The sequence below is a fragment of the Leucoraja erinacea genome, chromosome 35, assembly GCF_028641065.1.
Source record: "Leucoraja erinacea ecotype New England chromosome 35, Leri_hhj_1, whole genome shotgun sequence".
NCBI classification, from domain to species: Eukaryota; Metazoa; Chordata; class Chondrichthyes; order Rajiformes; family Rajidae; genus Leucoraja; species Leucoraja erinaceus.
In genome coordinates, this window is record NC_073411.1 from 3,730,663 (window position 1) to 3,753,826 (window position 23,164).

Here is a 23,164-nt window from a genome sequence, read left to right on the forward strand (position 1 = left end):
TTGTGTGGGACAGACCTTGGTGTCTGACTTTGTTCCGTTCATCGTGGCTGGGGGAAGCATCAACATCTTGCAGGTACACAAAATTGCTGGAGAAACTCAGCGGGTGCAGCAACATCTATGGAGCGAAGGAAATAGGCGACGTTTCGGCCCGAAACGTCGCCTATTTCCTTCGCTCCATAGATGCTGCTGCACCCGCTGAGTTTCTCCAGCAATTTTGTGTCCCTTCGATCTTCCAGCATCTGCAGTTTCTTCTTGAACATCAACATCTTGCAGTTGGGTTGTTGCTCTCAGTAGTAACACGTGGTGCGCTTTGAACAGATCAAAACTCACTTTGGCACAGAGTCAAATCATGAAATAATGGGAGAGGGTAGACAAAAATGCTGGAGAAACTCAGCGGGTGAAGCAGCATCTATGGAGCGAAGGAAAAAGGCGAGACCCGAAACGTCGCCTATTTCCTTCGCTCCACAGATGCTGCCTCACCCGCTGAGTTTCTCCAGCATTTTTGTCTCACTTCGATTTTCCAGTATCTGCAGTTCTTTCTTGAACAAATAATGGGAGATGATCAGTTGAGGTTATTGTCACGGGTACAGAGGTACAGAGAAAAGCTGCTGTTGCGGGATATCCAGTCAGCAGAAAGACAATGCATGATTACAATCAAGCCATGTACAGCGTACAGATACACGATGAGGGAATAACGTTTAGTGTAAGGTACAGCCAGTAAAGTCCGATCAAAGATCGTCTGAGAGCCGAGCAAACATCACGGGACTCTGGTAACATTGGATAAGAGGGAGTTAGCAGCAAACTTCACAATGGGATAGGGTGAGCCATTCCCTGGAGACCAAGGAAGAGAGGACTTTATTTCCCTAGAGGCCAAGGAACAGAGGACTTTATTCACTAGAGGCCAAGGAAGAGAGGACTTTATTCACTAGAGGCCAAGGAACAGAGGACTTTAATCCTTTCAGGAGTTTATTCCTTGGAGCGCAGAAGGCTAAGGGGCGATCTTATAGCGGTGTATAAGATAGTGAGGGGAATAGATAGGGTGAAGGTACATAGTCTTTTGTTGCCAGAGCAGGGGAATCGACAAGCAGAGTAAACGGGTATAAAGTGAGGGGGGGCAAGATTTAATAGGAACCCGAGGGACAGCTTTTTCATCCAGAGGGTGGTGGGTGTATGGAATGAGCTGCCAGAGGAAGTAGATGAGGCAGGGACTAGAACAGCATTTAACCAGGTCCAGGTTTAGATAGGAAAGGTTTAGAAGGATATGGGGCAAACACAGGTAGATGGGGCACCTTGGTCAGCATGGACAAGTTGGGCGGAAGGGCGAGATGCCGCACTGTATGACTCCGTGACTGTAAGAGAGAGGGTGAGGGAGCAGTGCGGTGGCACAGTAAGTGGGGCCGTGGGCTGGAGGAGGTAGCTAGGCCACGCCACTGAGTCAGACCACACACTTGATGTGTGAATTAGACTTGATGTGTACAGGATCTGCCCCTAGCAGTGTGTGAGTGATGCTGCCTGTTCAGTAGAGGCTGGCAGTCAGAGCATGGCATCTGCAGAACTTGTTCACAGGTTCCAGGAGCAAAATCAGGCCATTCAGCCCAACTCAGTCATTCTATAATGCCATCTATCTTTCCTTCTCAACCCCATTCTCCTGCCCTCACCCTGTGACCTTCGACACCCTTATTAATCAAGAATTAATCTCAGTTTCAAAAATACCCTTTGACTTGGCCACACAGCCGACTGTGGCAATGAATTCCACAGATTCACCAAAGGTAGACACAAAATGCTGGAGTAACTCAGCGGGACAGGCAACATCTCTGGTTAGAAGGAATGGGTGACGTTTCGGGTCGAGACCCTTTCTTCAGATGTCTCGACCCGAAACGTCACCCACTCCTTCTCTCCAGAGATGCTGCCTGTCCCGCTGAGTTACTCCAGCATGTTGTGCCTATCTTTGGTGTAAACCAGCATCTGCAGTTCCTACTTCCACAGATTCACCACCTTCTGGCTGAAGAAATTATTTTATCATCTTCTTTCTAAAGTGACAGCCTTTTATTCTGACTTGTACAACTACTTTGGATGCCACCCAGTGCTGGGAATGGGCTGGTTCTGCCATTGCCCCAACCCGGGTAACCCCTGCTATCAACAGTTGAGTGGCAGCCAGCTGGTCGTGCCCGACAGACTGGCACTGAGCCAGCACCGTGTATCAATGCTGTCACGGTCGAATAGCTGGCTGGGTCTGTAACCCGGGCAGCCACGGGGACACAGCGGTAGAGTTACCGCCCTCCAGCGAATGCAGCGCCGGAGACCCGGGTTCCATCCCGACTACGTACGCAGTTTGTACGTTTTCCCCGTGACCTGCGTGGGTTTTCTCCAAGATCATCAGCTTCCTCCCACACTACAAAGACGTGCATGTTTGTAGGTTCATTGGCTTGGTAAATGTTAAAAAAAAAATGAATTGTCCCTGGTGGGTGTAGGATAGTGTTAACGTGCGGGGATCGCTGGTCGGCGCGGACCCGGTTGGCTGAAGGGCCTGTTTCCGCGCTGTATCTCTAAACTAAACTAAACTAAACCTTTGGGGTGAGGGTAAGCCTGCTGCTGCCCACAGTCTGGAGGAGGAGGAGAACGCACTGGCCGTTCTTGAACATGCCTAGAGTCGTACACCATGGAAACAGGCCCTTCGGCCCGGCTCATCCATGCCGACCAAGTGTCCCGTTTGCATTTGTCCCAGTTGCTGACTTTGACCTATAGCTCGACTTCAGATGTCCTTGTGGTGGTTGTGAACCACCTTTTTATTGACAAGCTGCTAACGTGGTGAAAGTGTGGCCACGATGTTGTTGCAGCCCTCTAGGTCTTTGGTTAAGTCACATGTGGAGTATTGCTGGTAGTTCAGGTCACCCACATTACAGTACAGATGCAAATGCAGGCAGGCTCACCAGAAAGATGCCTGAATTAAGGAGTGTTGTCTACAGCGGGAGGTTGGACAGTCTTGGATTGTTTTCTCTGGACAGCCGGAGATTGAGGGGAGACTTGCTGAAATGATGAGAGGCATCGATGAGGGAGACCGTCAGAACCTTTCTCCCAGGATGGAAATATATATACTATTTTTCACACAGAGAGTGGTGAGTCTGTGGAATACTCTCTGGAGGCGGGTTCTCTGGATGCTTTGAAGAAAGAGCTAGATAGGGCTTTTAAAGATAGCGGAGTCAGGGGATATGGCGAGAAGGCAGGAACGGGGTACTGATTGGGGATGGTCAGCCATGATCACATTGAATGGCGGTGCTGGCTCGGAGGGCCGAATGGCCTACTCCTGCACCTATTGTCCATTGTCTATTGTCTAGAGAACATAGATTGAGGGCGAGAGGGGCAAGGTTTAAAGGATATGTGCGGGCAAGTCTACATGGGGGGTGGTGAGTGCCTGGAACACAGTGCTGGGGGTGATGGTGGAGGCAGAGATTATGGTGAGTACAGTTGACTGTGTGTTGCGCTGCTGCAAGTAAGAATTTCATTGTTCCTTTTTTGGGACAGATGACAATAATACACTCTTGATTCTTAATCATGAAATTCTAGCCTTTTGGATAGGCAGGGAATAGAGGCACATGGATGTGTGGGAAGCAACTGCACTTGCTGGTTTAAACTAGAAATAGTTGGAGTAACTCAGCGGTTCTGACAGCTTCTCTAGAGAAAAGAAATAGGTGACATTTCGGGTCGAGACCCTTCTTCAGTCTGGAGGGATATGAATTATGCGCAGGCAGGTATGAGTTGGTCTTGGCATCTTGTTCGCCACAGACATTGTGGGACGAAGGACCAGTTCTCGTGCTGTACTGTTTTATGTGGAGGAAGGAACTGCAGATGCTGGTTTGCACCAAAGGTAGACACAAAATGCAGGAGTAACTCAGCAGGGCAGGCAGCATCTCTGGAGAGAAGAATTTCAGGGTCGAGACCCTTCTTCAGACACTGTTCAATGTTCAATGACATCAGTGAACAAGGAACAGAGATGTAGTGTGAATCACGGTGGTTGTGGCTATAGTTGGCGTTGCATCGATTGTAAACGTGGCCATCCACATCCTAGCCCCACTGAATAAATGAATGAATGAATAGTTGATTGTCACGTGACAGTCACGGTGATATTCTTTGTGCCCCCACATGGCGGTCCCCCCCTGGACCACAGACTGTGCCCTGCCACCCACCCTCAGGGCATGCAGAGGGACTGGGCTTGTGCCACTCCCGTTGCCCCAGGGTGGCACTGCCCCCCACCCACTGTGCTTTCCCCACATCCCCCGCTCGCAAACCGACGTGGGCAGAAGCAATGTGGACACAGCGATGACAGAGACACAGACTCATCGGCATGCCACAGCCGGACACGCATCGTGTAACACAGAGAGACACTGGGCAGATGCCAGCGTACATCAGGGGCATTTGTGTGCCCGCTGTGCGGCAAAGGGTGTGACAGCTCGCGTTTAGTTTAAGTATCGTCACGTGTACCGAGGTACAGTGAAAAGCTTTGTTCTGCATGCTATCCAAACCGATCAGATAATACTATACCTAAATACAATCAAGCCAAACTCAAGTACAACAGGTAGAGCAAAGGGGAAGATACAGAGTGCAGAATATAGTTCTCAGCATTGTAGCGCACCAGTTCCAGAGACAAAGTCCAATGTCCGCAATGGGGTAGAGGTGAATCGGACAGTATCCTAGCTTACGGAGGGACCGTTCAGAAGCCCGATAAGCAGAGGGGAAGCAGCTGACCCTGAGTCTGGTGGTGCGGGCTTTCAAGCTTCTGTACCTTCTGTGGACGGGAGCGTGGAGAAGTAGGAATGACCGGGGTGGGACAAGTCTTTGGTTATGTTGGCTGGTTTTGAGGCAGCGTGAAGTGTAGATGGGGTCAGTTATTTGGAGGCAGTGGGCACGGCACAGCAAAACATGACAGCCAGGTTAGGATCTGCCCGGTTTCTGCACAAGGTGTTTGTGGAGAGACCAGCGCCAATGGTGCCCGCCCGGTGCCCAGTGCCCGTGCTTCCTAGTGTGTCCTGATCAGGAGGCAGTGTTGCCACTGCAGACCCGCCGTTGCTCCTCCTGATATCTGGCTCTTGCCTTGACCTGGCGCCTCGGTCCACTGGCACTGCGGCACGGATGGCGGTGTACAATCGGGCTGCCGGCAGCCTGGTGGCCGACACCTCGCCAGGACTGCCCACGGTGCTGCCCATCCAAGCTGGATGAAGCCGTCTCCTCTGAGAGTCCACAGCTTCCCACCCGCTGCAGCCACTGGGAAAGCAGTGCTTGGGAGGACAGGACAGATGCGTTGAAGGCTGGTGCCGAGGGCCCGCATCTGGGTGAGTATCTGACTCTGTGTGTCTACTTAGAGTGCCTACCTGTGTGCCCACATTGCAATGAAGCGGCTCCTGTCACAATGAGGCCGCTGAAGTGTGGCCCTGCGTCCTAGACTCGGTGTAACAGAGTTACCTATGGTCCCGTTCTTCACAGATGCCTTCAGTCCCCCTTCATTCTCCACACCCTCCAGCTCCTCTTCAAGCTCTCACCTTAAGCCCTGCGCCCTCTACTTTTAGAATCCTCTACGCTGGGGTAAAGACTGTGAGTGTTCACTTCACCCATGCCCCTCATATTCTTGCACACTTCAATAAAGCCAACTATGCTTCCTTTTATTTCCTACGTTTGTCTATGGATTCTGGTGGGGAAAAAAACTGGAGGGATAAATAGAGTGGAGACTGTTTGGGGAGTTATACTATTGGGCAGGCAGGTCTGTGGACACGTTTCTGCTAAAGGGCCTGTCCCACTTTCACGACCTAATTCACCACCTATTTTACTGGTGGACATTTTTCATCTAGAAAAGCTAGAAAAACCGCGCCAACCTGCTTGATGCCTCGAGTACCTACGACTAGGATCACGGCCTGCTACCACCTCGTGACCACCATGCTGCGAGTATGAGTCAAGGGCAAACTCGGCAGAGTTCCTATGGTGTAATGAAGGTAGACGTTCGTAGGTGCATATGTGCTAGGAGCAGAATTAGGCCATTCAGCCCATCAAGTGAACCGCACCATTCAATCGTGGCTGATCTATCTTTCCCTCTCGACCATGTTGGACTGGGCAGACTGGGCCTGTTCTAAATGCGATCTACCTGACCACTGTAAACTGGACAGGTTAGCACAGATTTTCTTGGCAATGCTGTTGAATACAAGCCCAACATAGTGTGTCAACTCCAACCGGTGATTTAGTGCTTTACAAAACCTGTGAGCCGTTCCCAACAAGAGAAGCTGAAGCTGTCAGATACGTTCATAGAGTCATAGCACGATGTAGCGAGGGAACAGGCCCTTCGGCCCAACTTACCCACACTGTCCCATCTTCACCAACCCCACCTGGCTCATATCCCTCTAAACCAGTCCTATCCATGTACCTGTCTAAGGTACACAAAAATGCTGGAGAAACTCAGCGGGTGCAGCAGCATCTATGGAGTGAAGGAAATAGGCAACGTTTCGGGCCGAAACCCTTCATCAGTGTCTAACTGTTTCTAGTTGTACCTGTCTAACTGTTTCATAAACGTTGCGATACTACCTGCCTCAACTACCTTCTCCGGCAGCTCGTTCCCTGCACCTCTGTGTAAACATTTGCCCCTCAGGTTCCGATTACATCTACCCCCCCCTCACCTTAAACCCATGTCCTCTGGTTCTCAATTCCCCTACTATGGGCAATAGACTCTGAGCTTTTAGCTGATCTATTCCTCTCATGATTTTGTACGCTGTGCCTTTCATACCTGGATGGTGTTTGGATCAGCCAGTTGTGACAGAGATGGGCACTCCACGGTGGGCTGTCTAACACCGATACACCCTCTACCAACACCCAGTGCACCCTTAGGTGCCAAAAACGCCAGGGTGAGGACCTGAGGACAATAGAACCTGGGTCCAAGTCTGAATGAAGCAGATATTAAACACTGCGCCTCCACTAGGCACTAGTGCTGAGAAGGGAAAGGCAATAATGTGGAGCCCATCTTAGGTATGACAGGTCACCATCTCAGGACACACTGCGAGCAGCCAACTTTAGCTTGAATCTGAATAACACAGTGGTGTGAATGTTGAATATTCACCTCCAGTACTTAACCAAATATCTACTGAGAAGCGATCCAATGATTGAACGATATGACTGAACCAAACGAGTAGAAACAAAGAACTGCAGACGCTGGTTAATGCACGAAAGGACACAAAGTGCTGGAGTAACTCCGCAGGGTCAGGCTGCAACTCTAGAGAAAATGGATAGGTGACGTTTCGGCTCAGGATCCTTTTTCAGTTGAGTTGAGTTTATTTTATTGTCAAGTGTACCGAGGTACAGTGAAAAGCTTTTGCGGCGTGCTGTCCAGTCAGCGGAAAGACAATACATGATTACAATCGAGCCGTTACACGATAAGGGAATAACTGATTCGGACTGATTGTAGGGCGGGGGAGGGAGATGAATGCTGAGTACAGGCACAAAATGCTGGAGTAACTCAGCAGGACAGGCTGCTTCTCTGGAGAGAAGGAATGGGTGACATTTCAGGTCGAGACCCTTCTTCAGACACAGACATACGTTACCAGGGGTCAGGTCGACTGGGGTCGTGTGAACATATCTGCCAATGATGAATCAAAGCAACAAGAATTCACCATGTTTAAAAATATTGCTTATTTCTAAGATCTTTTGGGTGACGGCAAACCATCCCTGGGTTTTTGTTGTGCCTGAATGAGTTTATGATATATATTAATATCTCATTGTTTAGGGGAGGAGAAGTGTTCTCCTAGAGTTCATAGAATATTACCTGAGAGAGAGAGAGAGAGAGAGAGCACTGAGTGAGTGCTTCTATAAATCTGCAGTGTGTTTGGGATGTGTTGGACACAGCAACTGTGCAACTCCTCCACGAAGAGTGTGGGGGGGGGGGGGAGGGGGAGGGGGAAATGGTGTTGCTGACTTTGATGCTTGTAATTCTTTTTTCTGCTTTTCCAGAGAGATTGAACTGTCTGCCCTGCCTGCCGCTCTGGGTGGGTGCTCGCTAAGAGCTGAGCGGCCTGCTGTATAACAGTGATAGAGTCATAGAGTGATCCAGCATGGAAACAGGCCCTTCGGCCCAACTTGTCCAACTTGTCCCAGCTACACTAGTCCCACCTGCACACATTTGACCCATATCCTTCTAGCCCTGTCCTATCCATGTACTGTTTCTTAAACATTGGGATAGTCCCTGTCTCAACTGCCTCCTCTGGTAGCTTGTTCCATACACCCACCACCCTTTGTGTGAAAAAATTACCCCTCAAATCTTTTAAAATTCCCATTCAATCTTTTTCACTTTACCTTAAACCTGATCTATTCCTCTCAAGATTTTATACCATTTTAGAAGTTCACCCCTGATCCTCCTGGCCTCCAAGGAACAGTCCCAGGCCACTCAACCTCTCCCTATAGCTCAGACCCTCTGGTCCTGGCAACATTCTCAGTACCCATTTCCAATGGTACAGCGCAGGAACAGGCCCTTCAGCCCATCGTGGCCAGCAGTGGAGGACTGTAGCCCCTGCACCCTGTGGCTAGACATGTCCCACTATAACACCGTCCAATTTAGCCACACCAACATTACTGCCAAATTATATTTCAGGAGTATATAATACAATCATTGGATCCCTTCTCAGTGGAAATTGTGACTCTTCCCACAGAACTTGCACTTGTGCCCCATCTCACAAGTACCAGGTCTTGAATGCCAAGGCATATAGTATTGGTTGGAATATCCCAGCCCGCCATGTATCCAGGGCTGGCATTGGTGGATCTCCCCGCTGTCTAAGTATCCAGGGCTGGCATTGGTGGATCTTCCCGCTGTCTATGTAACGAGGGCTGGCATTGGTTGATTTCTCAACTATCCATGTATCCAGCATTAGCATTGGTGGATCTCCCCACTGTCTATATAATGAGGGCTGTCATTGGTGGATCTCCCCATTGTCTATGTAACGGGGGCTGGCATTGGTGGATCTCCCCATTGTCTATGTAACGGGGGCTGTCATTGGTGGATCTCCCCATTGTCTATGTAACGGGGGCTGGCATTGGTGGATCTCCCCGCTGTCTATGTAACGAGGGCTGGCATTGGTGGATCTCCCCATTGTCTATGTAACAAGGGCTGGCATTGGTGGATCTCCCCACTGTCTATGTAACGGGGGCTGGCATTGGTGGATCTCCCCACTGTCTATATAACGTGTCATTGGTGGATCTCCCCGCTGTCTAAGTAAGAAGGGCTGGCATTGGTGGATCTCCCCGCTGTCTATGTAACGAGGGCTGGCATTGGCGGATCTCCCCGCTGTCTAAGTAACGAGGGCTGGCATTGGATCTCCCAGCGCCATGTGGAATGAGCTGGGCAGCGCAGACAGTTCAAGATCTCTGGGCTCAGCCGGATCTGTGTCCCTTGTGGGGGCCGGCAACAGAGGCCGGGCATGAAGTAAATCTAAACCCTCTGTTGTTTTCTGCACAGCCTCAGACAAACAGCACCAAAAACAACGTAGTAACCAGTCCCAAAGGAAACATTCCCTGCCCTGCACTGGTATTGCCTCTCTTCTTCTTATACCTTCTTATCTCACTGGTCCTGGTGAACCATGGCTGGATTCCGGCATCAGAGCTCCTCCAACGAGGATCGCCTTCTGTCCTAAGTTTAGAAAATTCTCTGCATTTCATAAATGACAGGAGCAGATTTAGGCCATTCGGCCCATCAAGACTACTCCACCATTTAATCATGGATGATGGATCTTTCCTTCTGAACCCAATTCTCCTGCCTTTTCTCCATATCTCCTGACACACGTACTAATCAAGAATCTATCAATCTCTGTCTTAAAAATATCCATTGATGGCCTCCACAGCCTTCTGTGGCAATGAATCCCACAGATTCACCATCCTCTGACTAAAGAAATTCCTCCTCATCTCCTTCCTAAAGGAATGTCCTTTAATTCTGAGGCTGTGACCTCTGGTCCTAGACTCTCCCACTAGTGAAAACATCCTCTCCACGTCCACTCTATCCAAGGCCTTGGAGCAGCCTTAAAGTTGTCAGAGGGAGAGGTTCCACCTCCACCCTGACAAATGGGGGCCCCGACAGGGCTGCACGGTGGCGCAGTGGTGGAGTTGCTGCCTTACAGCGCCAGAGACCCAGGTTCGATCCTGACTACGGGTGCTGTCTCTACAGAGTTTGTACGTTCTCCCCGTGACCTGCATTGGTTTTCTCTCGGATATTCGGTTCCCTCCCACACTCCAAAGGCATGCAGGTTTGTAGGTTAATTGGCTTGGCATAAATGTAAAATTGTCCCTAGTGTGTGTAGGATAGTGTTAATGTGTGGGGATCGGTGGGCCTGAGGGCCTGTTTCCATGCTGTATCTCTAATCTAAACTAAATGAAATTAGCTCCCATTCAGTCAACAATGCCTTTAGAGCAGCACATAGCACTTCACCCAGCAAATGCCATTTCTTCTCTACTGCTCCATCTGCAGTGGTGACAAATCTATCCCAAAGATGGATCTGCCCACCTTTCTCAACAGAAAGAGCCACAGAGTGCCACCGTGAGTCTGGCCCTGACTTTGGAGGGCCAGCCAGTGTACAGCCATGGTTCACAAGTACCTCCTTGTTTCCGTCTGCCTTGTTGTCTCTCGTCCCGGCTTTTCCCTTTGCAAGTGCCTGTGAAGTGATTCTGCTGTGTGTGAATGAAACGCCGGGTAGCAAGAGGCGTTCCGCGATAGTCCCCGTCAGGAAGGAAGCTCTTTATTTTGTAATGAAAGATAGATTAAAAATTAATCTCGCCCATTTCACGCCCGTTATGAATCGGTGTGGCGAGGCAGGGTCTGGTTGTAACATTGCCAGCGGCAGTGGGCTCCCATATCCCACCTAATGGTGGCCTTTGATGCAAGGAAGATGGACTCTTTAGATCATATGCCGCCCGCTATCGCTGTGAGGTCAGTTGAGCGGCTGTGAAAGGATGCAGGACACAGGATGTAAAGAGCAAAACAAAGTGTGAACAAAGGCTCTCCAACTAGAGATTTCAGTGTTAACTGTGAGATCAGAGAGAGAGAGAGTACAGCTCAGTAAATCATCCTTACCACACCAATCTCAAGAAGTTCCAGTAGCATTGGTTTAGGTTCTGATCTGTTATGGCCACGTGTGCCGAGGTACAGTGAAAAGCTTTATTTTGCATGCGATCCAAACTGTTCAAATAGGTAGAGACAAGGAGGAGATACACAAATATAATGAAGTCAACCTCAAGTACAACAGGTAGAGCAAAGGGGAAGATACAGAGTGCAGAATATAGTTCTCAGCATTGTAGCGCACCAGTTCCAGAGACAAAGTCCAATGTCCGCAATGGGGTAGAGGTGAATCGGACAGTACCCTCGCTTATGGAGGGACAATTCAGAAGCCCAATAACAGAGGGGAAGAAGCTGTTCCTGAGTCTGGTGGTGCGGGCTTTCAAGCTCCTGTACCTTCTGCCGGACGGGAGCGGGGAGAAGTAGGAATGACCGGGGCGGGACAAGGCTTTTCCAATGTAGCGTGAAGTGTAGATGGAGTCAATGGTGGGGAGTCTGGTCTGTGTGACGACTGCCTGACATGATGAACCTTTGCAGTAAACTGTCTATGTGTGCAGGTAAAGCAAAGCCTAGTGAAGTTGTGTGGATTAGTAAATGCGTGACCTTTGGGACAATGAGTTCTGCTTTGACGTGTGAGAGCGCCAGTTATATATAGAACTGCAAATAGAGACAGCAAATGTGTTGGTTAATGTTTTTTGATCAGTTAACCACCCATTTTCCTTCCAATTGTGCTGGAATGGGGGTGATTTCTCCCCCCCCCCCCCCCACCCTTCTCCACTCCCCTGCTCCCCCCCTCTTCCCCTTCTCTCTCCCTACTTACTCTCCACCTCCTCTCTCCCCCCTCTCTCTCACCCGCCCCCCCTTCTCCACTCTCCCCCCCCCCCCCCTCCTCCACCCCCCCTTCTCCCCCCCTCTTCCTCTCCCTTCTCCACCTCTCTTCCCTCCCCCCCACCTCTTACCCCCCCCCCCCCCCCCCCCCCCCCCCCCCCCCCCCCCCTTCCCTTCACTCTTCCCTCACCCCTCTCTCAGCTGTGAACACTGAGGCTGATTGAAACCCTGGTGTCATTCAGGGAAAGTTGCAGGCTCTGGGTCAGGGTCTGTCTCAGTGCCAGATGACCCAGAGTGAGAGAGACAGAGCAGCCTCACCACCCAGTCTAGGCATGATCTGTGCCCCTTCCATCTATCTACCAATTCTCCCAACTCAGTCCTGTTCATTATTTTGTATAATTTCCCTTGAAGAATTTTTATTTTTTAAACCTCTCCCTGTTTACGACTTTTGTTTTCTGACTTTCTGTCCTTTCACTTTTGTTTTTTGGTATTCAAGCCCTCTTTTTTTTCTCTCACTAAAATTTCCTCTCTTCTATATCTGCTTTCACTCCCTCTAGGAGCCACAAACTACTGTCATCCATAACCCTGTGGATGGGATCAAGGTACCATCTGTCTGTTCTGTAGTCTTGGCCAATTCTGTCGCTTTCTGTTGTGGGAACATGTCCCCTGTTTGCCAGCTAGGGTCTTGAGTACAGTGTGTGTGAAGTCAATGTCTGAGAGGCTCCCTCCCGGTGGGAGGTGGAGGAGCGGGAGATATTTTTGTCGGCCGATCGGGAGTCTCCACTCTCATGTCTCTCTGTCGGTCGGTCAGTGTTTGCCCTCGGTTACGTGTCTGGTGTCGCGGTGCCTTCAGCCTGTGCTCACCGTTGGTCCCTATGGTTGTGAATCGCACCAAGGCTTCGGTCTGTCTGGTAGCAGGGTGAAGGGAAAAAAATCCACCGTGACTTGGATCGAAAAAAGGCTTTCAAAGAAAAGGAGGCAAAAAAAGTGATGGATCTTGTGTTGGCTTTAAATTGCAGAATAAATGTCCCCGTTCGTTATACGTTAGTCATAAATACGGATAGAAACAAGGAACTGCAGATGCTGGTTTTATACAAAAAAAGATGGAAAGTGCTGGAGTAACTCAGCGGGTCAGGCAGCTTCCCTGGAGAACATGGATAGGAGTTGTTTCGGGTTGGGACCCTTCTTACCCTAACTGCAGTCAGCTGAGACACCTTCACGCCTCAGTTATCATTACAGCTACTTGAAAGCCCTTTAGACTTGACAGACACAGCGTGGAAACAGGCCCTTCGGCCCACCGAGTCCACGCCGACCAGCGATAAGCCTGGACTTCAACACTATCCGACACACACACCAGGGGACAATTTCACGACTTTCCGAAGCCAATTAACCTACTAACCTGCGCGTTTTTGGAGTGTGGGAGGAAACCGGAGCACCCGGAGGAAACCCACGTGGTCACAGGGAGAACGTATAAACTCCGTATAGTTAGGATGGAGCCCGGGCCTCTGGTGCTGCAAGGCAGCGACTCTACCACTGTGCCACCGTGCTGCATTTCAAGCAATTTCAATCCCCCTCAAGCTGGCGTCAAGGGCCATGTTACTATGGGTCCCGTTGCCTATATGGTCAGTGTGAGCCCCTCCATCTTGCTGAGCCTGATGGTGGGAGATCAAGTGAACTAACTACCTGCCATAGAAAGTGAGTCACTTCCATGCCCACCTCTTGCACACCCGAATCAGGGGATACACTGAAGTGCCAGCGACATTCTGCTACAGCTTTAGACTCTTGCACAACAGTCCCCAATTAAAGACAATGTAAGGAGAGCTTCAGAGCTCATCAACTAAAGCCTGCTAACATATCCTGCACATATCCAGGATATCCCTATTCTCAATAAGGTGTCAGTAATACCCTTCATATACTAATGGCAACTCTTCTCATATCAGAAAGGCGACATTAGTAGAGGGACTGGAAGAGACGGGTTAGACTCACAAGGAACTGTAGAGGCTGGTTTACTAAAAAAAAAACCACAAAGTGCTGGAGTATGTAACCTAAACCTAACCTAGTTCCTGGTAACTCAGTGAGTCAGGCAGCATCTCTGGAGAACATGGGTAGGTGACGTTTCAGCTTGAGGAAGATTGCTGACTGGAAACATCAACCAGACTGAAGACGGGTCCCGACCCAAAACGCCACCAATCCAGGATCTCCAGAGATGCTGCCTGACCCACTGAGTTACGAGGGGCTAGTTTAGGCTTAGATTAATTATTGTCATGTGTATCAAGGCACAGTGAAAAATGCATGCCATCCAATCGGTTCAGATAATATTATACATAAGACCACAAAAGATCAGGATTAGGCTATTTGGCCCATTGAATATTCTCCCGCCCTTTGATCACGGCTGATCTATTTCCATTCTCAACCCAATTCTCTTGCCCTCTCTCCGTAACCTTACTAATCATGAACCTAGCCATCTCTACTTTAAAAATACCCAATGACTTCTTAAAAATACCCAATTCTCTTGGCCTCCACCGCTGTCGATGGCAATGAATTCCATCCATCCTCTGGCTAAAGAAATTCCTCCTCATCTCCACTCTAACGTATGTTAGTCAAACTCAAGTACAATAGGTAGAACCAAGGGGAAGATTCCCAGCATTGTCGCCACCATTGTCCATGACCTTGGACCAGGCTGTGATAACTGACCTCACCCCCTCTAACACTGCTCCATCTGCAGCCTTACAGCAGTGGGATCTGTAGAGGACTTGGGCCCCAGCTTCCTGTGAAGGACCATTGCCAGAAACCAGTGGCCCACTGCCAGTGTGGACATGCACCTTTCAAGCCAAACGTGTAGGAAGGAACTGCAGGTGCTGGTTTACACCGAAGACAGACACAAAATGCTGGAGTAACTCAGCGGGTCGGGCAGCATCTCTGGAGAGAAAAGGAACAGGTGACGTTTTGGATTGAGACCCTTCTTCAGTCTGAAGAAGGGTCTCGACCCAAAACGTCACCTATTCTCTTCAGAGATGCTGCCTGACCTGCTGAGTTACACCAGCATTTTGTCTCTGTCTTCAAGACAAGTGATCTGTTTGTAGGTTCTACCTTAAATTCACAGCTGATCTTTTTTTTTCTTTGAATGGACGAGGAATTAAATATCAATAACTAACTAATATCAAATATCTATAGGTAGAACTCATCTTTAAACGCACAGTCCAAGCTTTGGAAACTGGCTCCCTTTATCTTCTCTTCTCATCTTCACGGTCTCTCTCTCTCTCTCTCTCTCTGTCACCCCGCTTCTCTCAATTCTTACACGTTGCCATTTATGGAACCACTGCTGCCCTCTCCGTTTGCTCATCATGTCAGAGTCCAGGCGGTGAGCGGGTGAAGGGGAATGGTGAGTTTGACCGCCTCTCTCTTGTCTTTTGTCCACAGGAGTCTTCGGACAGCAGTAACACAACCATCGAAGACGAAGATGTGAAAGGTAAGCTGAACGATGTGGGCAGAGATTAGAGCGTGGCGGGACCAGGGGCTTTGGGAAAGGCTCGCACGGTTACAGGCCTCGATCTCGTCACACACGACGGAAGGCTTGAAGTGCGGCTTTCCGTTTCACCTGATGTTGCTGCCTGATGACTGCAGATACACTCTGGCTGAGAGTCAAGTCAAGTCCAGTCACTTTTATTTCTATAGCACATTTAAAAAACAACTCTCGCTTTGTTTTACATTGGTGGAGGTACTAACGTTATACAACATTGGTTCATGGATTAAATACAAACATCACTACATACATATAGCCCTCGCTCAGAGGACGTCAAGAAAGGCTTGGGAGTAGAGGGAGGAATGGGAGGCAGTCAACCTGCCTCCACACTGCAGCCTCCTGCGCCAAGGGGGCTGGTTGCATTGTGCAGTTCTCAGGTTGCTGGGGCCGCTGGGAATGCGAATCTAAAGCACAAAATGCAGGGGATGCGACACTCATGCACAAAGTGCAGGGAACGCAAACCTAAGGCACATGGTGCAGGAGATGCAAAACTGAGACACCCAAGTGCCGGGCATGCGACACTAAGGCACAAACTAGTGCATGAAACCCGCAGCATCTAAGGAGAAGGAGCTGAAGATTCCCGAGGAGAGCTGGAGGGATGACAAGTCATCAACATTTAAAACGGAGCAAACATAGGTGTAGGGAAGGGAAAGGCAAGTGCAGCCCCACCGCCGACTGTCTGACAACCGGTGGGCCCGCGCCTCCTTTAATCCGTACAAGACTACCAGAGCGCACTTGAAATCCAACTCGGAACCCCCCCCCCCCCCCCCCCCCCCCACCCCCCCCCCTCCCAGGCGGCCGATCCCGGCCCCCCCCCCCCCCTTCCCCCCCCCCCCTTCCCCAGCGGCCGATCTCGGCCCCATCGTTGACTTCCCGGCCGATGGGCTGGTTGAATTTACCGCTGGCCTGGCCAGAGCCGGTAGATCGTTCCCATAGCCGACATCCGCGGCCGACTTTGCGGTCTGGTATCTCGCCCACCCCCCCTCCCCGGCGGTCTAGGCAGACCGTTCTGCTACCACTCGACTCCTCTCAGAGGCCGCGGCCTCTGTTGGCCCGGAAGACCTTCAGACCATAGGAAGAGAATTAGGCCATTTGGCCCATCAAGTCATCCGCCATTCAATCGTGGCTGATCTATCTCTCCTTCTCAACCCCATTCTCCTGCCTTCTCCCCGTAATCATTGACACCCTTACTGATCAAGGAGCTATCAATCTCTGCTTTATAAATAGGTTGTGTCTCGACCTCCACAGCCGTCTGTGTCACTGAATTCCACAGATTCACCAAAATAGAATGACTCGTAGCAGTAGAAGGAATCGAGCAAGGGAGTGCAAGGGAGCGAGCGGGTGTAAGATTTGGGGTATACGAGGTATTTAGGACGAAACGTTGCCTATTTCCTTCGCTCCATAGATGCTGCCGCACCCGCTGAGTTTCTCCAGCAATTTTGTCTCTTCGATTTTCCAGCATCTGCAGTTCCTTCTTGTACAGTGTCAACATTGTGTGCTCTCCAGTCAAATCACACTATATATTCACGTACAATCAAGCCCTGCACAAGTACAACAAGCAGTGTAGAGAGAGAAATACCAGAGGGTGGAATATAGTGTTACAGCATTAAAGTAACAATGAAAGTGCAGATTTTAAAAAGTGCAAGGGCTACTGTGAGGTAGGTTGGAAGATCGGGACTACACCTTCAGCTTATGGGAGGACTGTTCAGTAGTCTGGTGGTAGCGGGGAAGAAGCTGTCTGTGAATTTGGGATGGAGACTAGATAATCTAGTCAGCATGGCCTTGTGCCTGATGGCTGAATACCAGGGGCCACACCACCGTGACTGTGTGGGTGGTGAAGGAGAGGGTTACACCATTATGCTCTGCAGCACAGGTCCCTGTCCTCTCTCTCCCCCCTCACCCCCTCTCCCCCTCACCTCTCTCTCCCCTTCAACCCTCTCTCCCCCTCACCTCTTTCCCCACCCACCTCTTTCCCCTCACTCCACCCTCCCTCCCCACACCTCTCCCCCCCTCACCTCTCCCCTCATTCCCCTCACCCCTCTCTCCCCACACAACTCCCCCGTCCTTCCCCCCCCTCTCTCTCTCCCCTCACTCCACCCTCCCCCTCACCCCTCTCTCCCCCACTCACCTCCCCCTCCTCAGTTGCTGCCTCACAGCACTAGAGTCCCGGGTTCGATCCTGACCACAGCTGCTGTCTGTGCGAAAGTTCCATGTTCTCCCTGTGACCAGTTATCTCTGGGATCTCCGGTTTCCTCCCACACTCCAAAGACGTACAGGTCTATAGGCTTCTGTAAAAATGTAAGAAGGAACTTACATCGAAGGTAGGCACAAAACGCTGGAGTAACTCAGCGGGACAGGCAACATCTCTGGAGAGAAGGAATGGGTGACGTTTTGGGTCGAGACCCTTTCTTCAGATGTCTCGACCTGAAACGTCACCCATTCCTTCTCTCCAGAGATGCTGCCTGTCCCGCCGAGTTACTCCAGCATTTTGTATCTACCTTTGGCTTGTGTAAATTGTAAATTGTCCATAGTGTGTGTAGGGTAGTACTAGTGTACACATGAAAACAAACAATGATACTGTACAAAACAAATCCAATGTCCCCAAGTTCATATAGTTTGAAGCCTATTTGGAGGTTGTGGTGTTTAATAGCCTGATGGGTGTCGGGAAGAAGCTGCTCCTGAACCTGGATGTTACAGTTTTCAGGCTCCTGTACCTTCTCCCCAATGGCCGGGGTGAGGTGAGACTGTGGCCAGGGTGGTGTGGGTCTCTGATGATCCTGGCTGCCTGTTTGTGGCAGCGACTACTATAGATCCCTTTGTTGGAGGGGCGGTCAGGCCGTGATGGACTGGGCAGTGTTCACCAGTTTGTGGTGAAATGAGTAGAACTATAAATTGTCCCTAGCATGTAGGATAGTAGTGTACGGGTCAGCGCAGACTCAGTGGAGCGAAGGGCCTGTTTCCACGCTGTATCTCTAAAGCCTAAAGTTCTGTAAGTACTCAGCAGGACAGGCAGCAGCTGCAGAGAGGGGGAACAGTTAATACTTCAGTTTGGTGACCTTTCATCAGAACCGCTGAGTACTTGTGCATTTTGTTCACCCCAATTCAGAAGCCAACAGGTGGTGCAGCTGGTAGAGCGCTGCCTCTCAGCGCCAGAGGCCCGGGTTCGATCCTGATGTCTGTGTGGAGTTTGCACGTTCTCCCTGTGACCGCATGAGTTTCCACCGGGTTCTCTGGTTTTCTCCCACACCCCCAAAGACGTGCGGGTTTGTGGGTTAAATTGTGCGTCTGTAAAGTCCCCCATTGTGTGTCGGGAGTGGGTGAAAAAGTGGAATAATACAGACAGCCATGTGTGTAGGCAGGAACGGCTTACACCGAAGATAGACACAAAAAGCTGGAGAAACTCAGCAGGACAGGCAGCATCTCTGGGGAGAAGGAATGGGTGACGTTTCGGGTTGAGACCCCTCTTCAGACTATAGAACTAGTTTGAATGGGCGATTGACGATCAGCAGGGACTCGGTTGGCCAAAGGGCCTGTTTTCATGCTGTACCTGTAACAATGAAATTCAGCCTAAGCTTGTGCTGTGGGTGATTGGGGACATAACTCAATGTTGTTAGAGTGGAAAATATGTCAACAGTAAACTGAGGTCAGAGCTAGGCAGCACTAAGTTGAGTTGCTGCCTTACATAGCCAGAGACCCGGGTTCCATCCTGACTACAGATGCTGTCTATATATAGTTTGCACATTCTCCCCCCCACACTGTAATGACTCTAGTGCAGGTTTGCAGGTTAGTTGACTTCTGTAGGATAGAACTAGAGTATGGGTGATCGTTGGTTGGTACGGACTCGCTGGGCCGAAGGGACTGTTTCCACTCTGTATCTCTAAAGGGGCTGTCCCACTTGGGCGACCTAATTGGCAAGTTTAGAAGAGTTTGAAAAAATGTCATGTTGAAGACCTCCTTCTACTATGTTGAAGACCAGCTACGACTATGTAGAAGACGACTATGTTGAAGACCAGCTACGACTATGTTGAAGACCAGCTACGACTATGTTGAAGACCAGCTACGACTAGCTTCGGGAAAATTGGACAGCGAATAGTGGAGAGTGAAGATGACCTCCTTCAATCTCCTTCGACTATGATGAAGACTATCTACGACTACCTTCGACTACCCTCGATTACCTAAGACCAACATGCCGACCTACTACGACTAAACCTACGAGTAAAAAAAGTATCGATATTTTTTCAACATGTTGAAAAACACGCCGTGACCTAGCTGAGGCCTCAAGAGGCCTCAAGTACGCACAGACCACTCTCGAGCATGAAGGAGAGTTACGAAGACCTCCTACGACCTCGTGTCGACCATACTGCGAGCATGAGTCGAGGGCAAACTCGCGGGTTAGGTCGCCCAAGTGGGACAGGCCCTTAAACTAAACCAAGCTACAGGAAGGATGACCACGTCACAACTTGATGGCCCCACAAAGTAGTACAGCACGGGGCAGGCCCTTCGGCCCACACTGTCCATGCTGAACATGACGCCAAGTTAAACTAATCTCCGGCTGCACGTGATCCATACCCTCCATTCCCACATATCCATTTGTCTATCGAAAAGCCTCATCGTATCTGCCTCCACCACCACCCCTGGCAGCGCTGGAAAATAACCTGCCCCGCACACCTCCTTTAATCTTTGTCCCTAAAGCTTCCATTCTTTGAACGTTCTACCCTGCGAAGAAAAACGTTCTGATGGCCTACGCTATGTAAACCTTTCATAATTTGTGTTGTGTAAGAACAGTTGAATCTGTTCAATGGATATTCAGTGGGCATTTTTAAGGCATAGATAGATAGATTCTTGATTAGTACGGGTGTCAGTTATGGGGAGAAGGCAGGAGAATGGGGTTAGGAGGAAGAGATAGATCAGCCATGGTTGAATGGCGGAGTAGACTTGATGGGCCGAATGGCCTAATTCTTCTCCTATTCCTTAAGGCCTAAATCTACTGCCCTTGGGTCTACAACACCTCAATGAAATCCACCCACCACACGCTATTGAGGATGTCCTTTTATACGCCTGGAGGGAAAGCAGGACTCACAACTCTTGTAGACACCAAGGAGAAGCATCAGAGGCTTTGGAGGTTAACGTTTCTGCTGAATTAGTTTAGTTTAGCTTAGAGATTCAACCCACCGAGGCCCCACCGACCAGCGATCCCTGCACACTAACACAATCCTCCACACACAAGGGACAATTCTCAAATAAACCAAGCCAATTAACCTACAAACCTGTACATCTTCGGAGTGTGGGAGGAAAGCGGAGCTCAGCGGAAACCCATGCAGGTCATGGGGAGAACGTACAAACTCCATACCGACAGCACCCGTGGTCAGGATCGAACCCGGGTCTCTGGCGCTGTGAGGCAGCAGCTCTACCACTAAATTAGATGTGTTGTGTGGTCCTTACCCAGGGAACACGTTGATGCTGGGACTCAAATTCTGAATTCTGGTACACATATGGTCTGAAGGAGGGTCCCAACCCGAAACGTCACCTATCCGTGTCCTCCACAGATGCTGCCTGACCCTCTGAGTTACTCCAGCACTTTGTGTTCTACTCAAGATTCCAGCACCTGCAATTCCTTGTATCATCTACTGGTGGTATTCCTTTTGGGATTAATCCGACTATCCTGTAAATTCATGACTCCTGGTGCGATATGCAATCTATTTTAAGTTTGTCATTTCCACACCATTTGATGTCTGTCTTCCCCTCATTTCACTGCTCTTAGTCAACAAGCAATCAACACTGCAGGGGCGGTGCACTTGAATATGCCACTGGCATGAACATACCAAAGCTGGAATTCTCTGCCACAGTAGGCAGTGGAGGCCAATTCACAGGATGTTTTCAAGAGAGAGAAACATTTAGCTCTTACGCTAACGGAATCAAGGGATATGGGGAGAAGGCAGGAGCGGGGTACTGATCTTGGATGATCAGCTATGATTATATTGAATGGAGGTGCTAGCTCGAAGGGCTGAATGGCCTACTCCTGCATCTATTTTCTATGTTTCTTAGCTTTTAAAAGGGGAAGCAAGCCAGTGGAGGGGAGGAGCCCGACTGTCACGTGTCAGAATGCGCTGCATTGTCGAGATAAAAATAGCCGTGAGCGCCGAACCTCACCGCAAAATGTCACCTCAGCCCATGGGTTTTGCAGCAATGAGGCAGGGTTGGTGTTCTGGTTTAATTTAGTTTAGTTTAGAGATACAGCGCTGAAACGGGCCCTTCGACCCACCGAGTCCGCGCCGACCAGCGATCCCCGTACACTAACACTACCCTACACACACTAGGGACAATTTAGATTTATAGCAAGCCAATTCACCTACAAAACGTACGTCTTTGGAGTGTGGGAGAAAATCGAAGACCTCGTAGAAAACCCACGCAGGTCACGGGGGGAGCGGACAAACTCCGTACAGACAGTACCCGCAGTTGGGATTGAACCAAGGTCTCCGGCGCTGTGAGGCAGCAGCTCTACCGCTGCGCCACCGTGGTGTTGAGATGACACCCCTATCTACCAGCTAATTAACAGTGAAACAGTTAATGGGTTTAAGAAGGAACTGCAGATGCTGGAAAATCGAAGGTAGACTAAAGTTCTGGAGAAACTCAGCGGGTGCAGCAGCATGTATGGAGCGAAGGAAATAGGCAACGTTTTGGGCCGAAACCCTTCTTCAGACTGATTTAGGGTGGGGAGAAGAAAGGAAAAAGGAAGAGGAGTAGCCCGAGGGCTGAGGGAGAGCTGAGAAGGGGAGGAGACAGCAAGGGATACCGGAAATTGGAGAATTCAATGTTTATGCCGCTAGGGTGCAAACTGCCCAAGCGGAATATGAGGTGCTGCTCCTCCAATTTCCAGTGGCGCTCACTCTAGCCATGGAGGAGGCCCAGGACAGAAAGGTCGGATTTGGAATGGGAGGGGGAGTTGAAGTGCTGAGCCACCGGGAGATCAGGTTGGTTAATGTGGACCGAGCGGAGGTGTTCGGCGAAACGATGGCCAAGCCTACGCTTGGTCTCACCGATGAAGATCAGCTGACTTCTAGAGCAGCGGATGCAATAGATGAGGTTGGAGGAGATGCAGGTAAACCTCTGTCGCACCTGGAACGACTGCTTGGTTCCTTGAATGGAGTCGAGGGGGGAGGTAAAGCGACAAGTGTAGCATCTCTTGCGGTTGCAACGGAAAGTGACCGGGCAGGGGGTGGTGCGGGAGGGAAGGGAAGGTGCAGGTATATGGTGAGCAGTATAGAACAGACACAAAGTGCTGGAGTAACTCAATGGGGCAGGCAGCGTCTCTGGAGAAAAAGGGTCAGTGACATTTTGGGGTCGGGACTTTTCTTCAGACTCAACACTAGGGACAATTTTACAATTTACTGAAGCCAATTAACCTGTAAACCTGCACGCCTTTGGAGTGTGGGAGGAAGGCACAAAGTACTGGAGTAACCCAGCGGGTCAGGTAGCATCACCCCATGTTCTATGTGATCCCACATTCTCATTCACACGCTACACACTGGGGACAATTTACAGAGGGCCAATTAACCTACAAGCACGCACATCTTTTGGGATGTGGGAGGAAGAGGAATGCCCGGAGGAAACCCACGCATTCACGGGGAGAACGTACAAATTCCATGCAGACAGCACCTGAGGTCAGGATGGAACTCTGGCACTGAAAGGCAACGGTTCTACCACTGCACCGACGTGCTGCAAAAGTCTCTGCCGGTTTCCGTGTGACA

The 23,164-nt window shown here is 50.1% G+C and overlaps 1 protein-coding gene across 50 annotated transcripts in view; it reads left to right on the forward strand.

Annotated features, from left to right (window-relative positions):
• Positions 1-23,164, forward strand: part of LOC129713199 (calcium/calmodulin-dependent protein kinase type II subunit beta) — a 264,536-nt gene that overhangs the window by 194,908 nt on the left and 46,464 nt on the right. For 29 of the 50 annotated variants that reach the window (XM_055662057.1, XM_055662062.1, XM_055662074.1 and 26 more), the window contains 3 exons: positions 9,479-9,547; positions 12,451-12,495; positions 15,314-15,362. In XM_055662057.1, coding sequence (XP_055518032.1) covers positions 9,479-9,547; positions 12,451-12,495; positions 15,314-15,362 — 163 coding nt within the window. The remainder of the gene's footprint in view (positions 1-9,478; positions 9,548-12,450; positions 12,496-15,313; positions 15,363-23,164) is intronic. The other 21 variants (XM_055662070.1, XM_055662079.1, XM_055662086.1 and 18 more) reach the window with 1 other exon arrangement.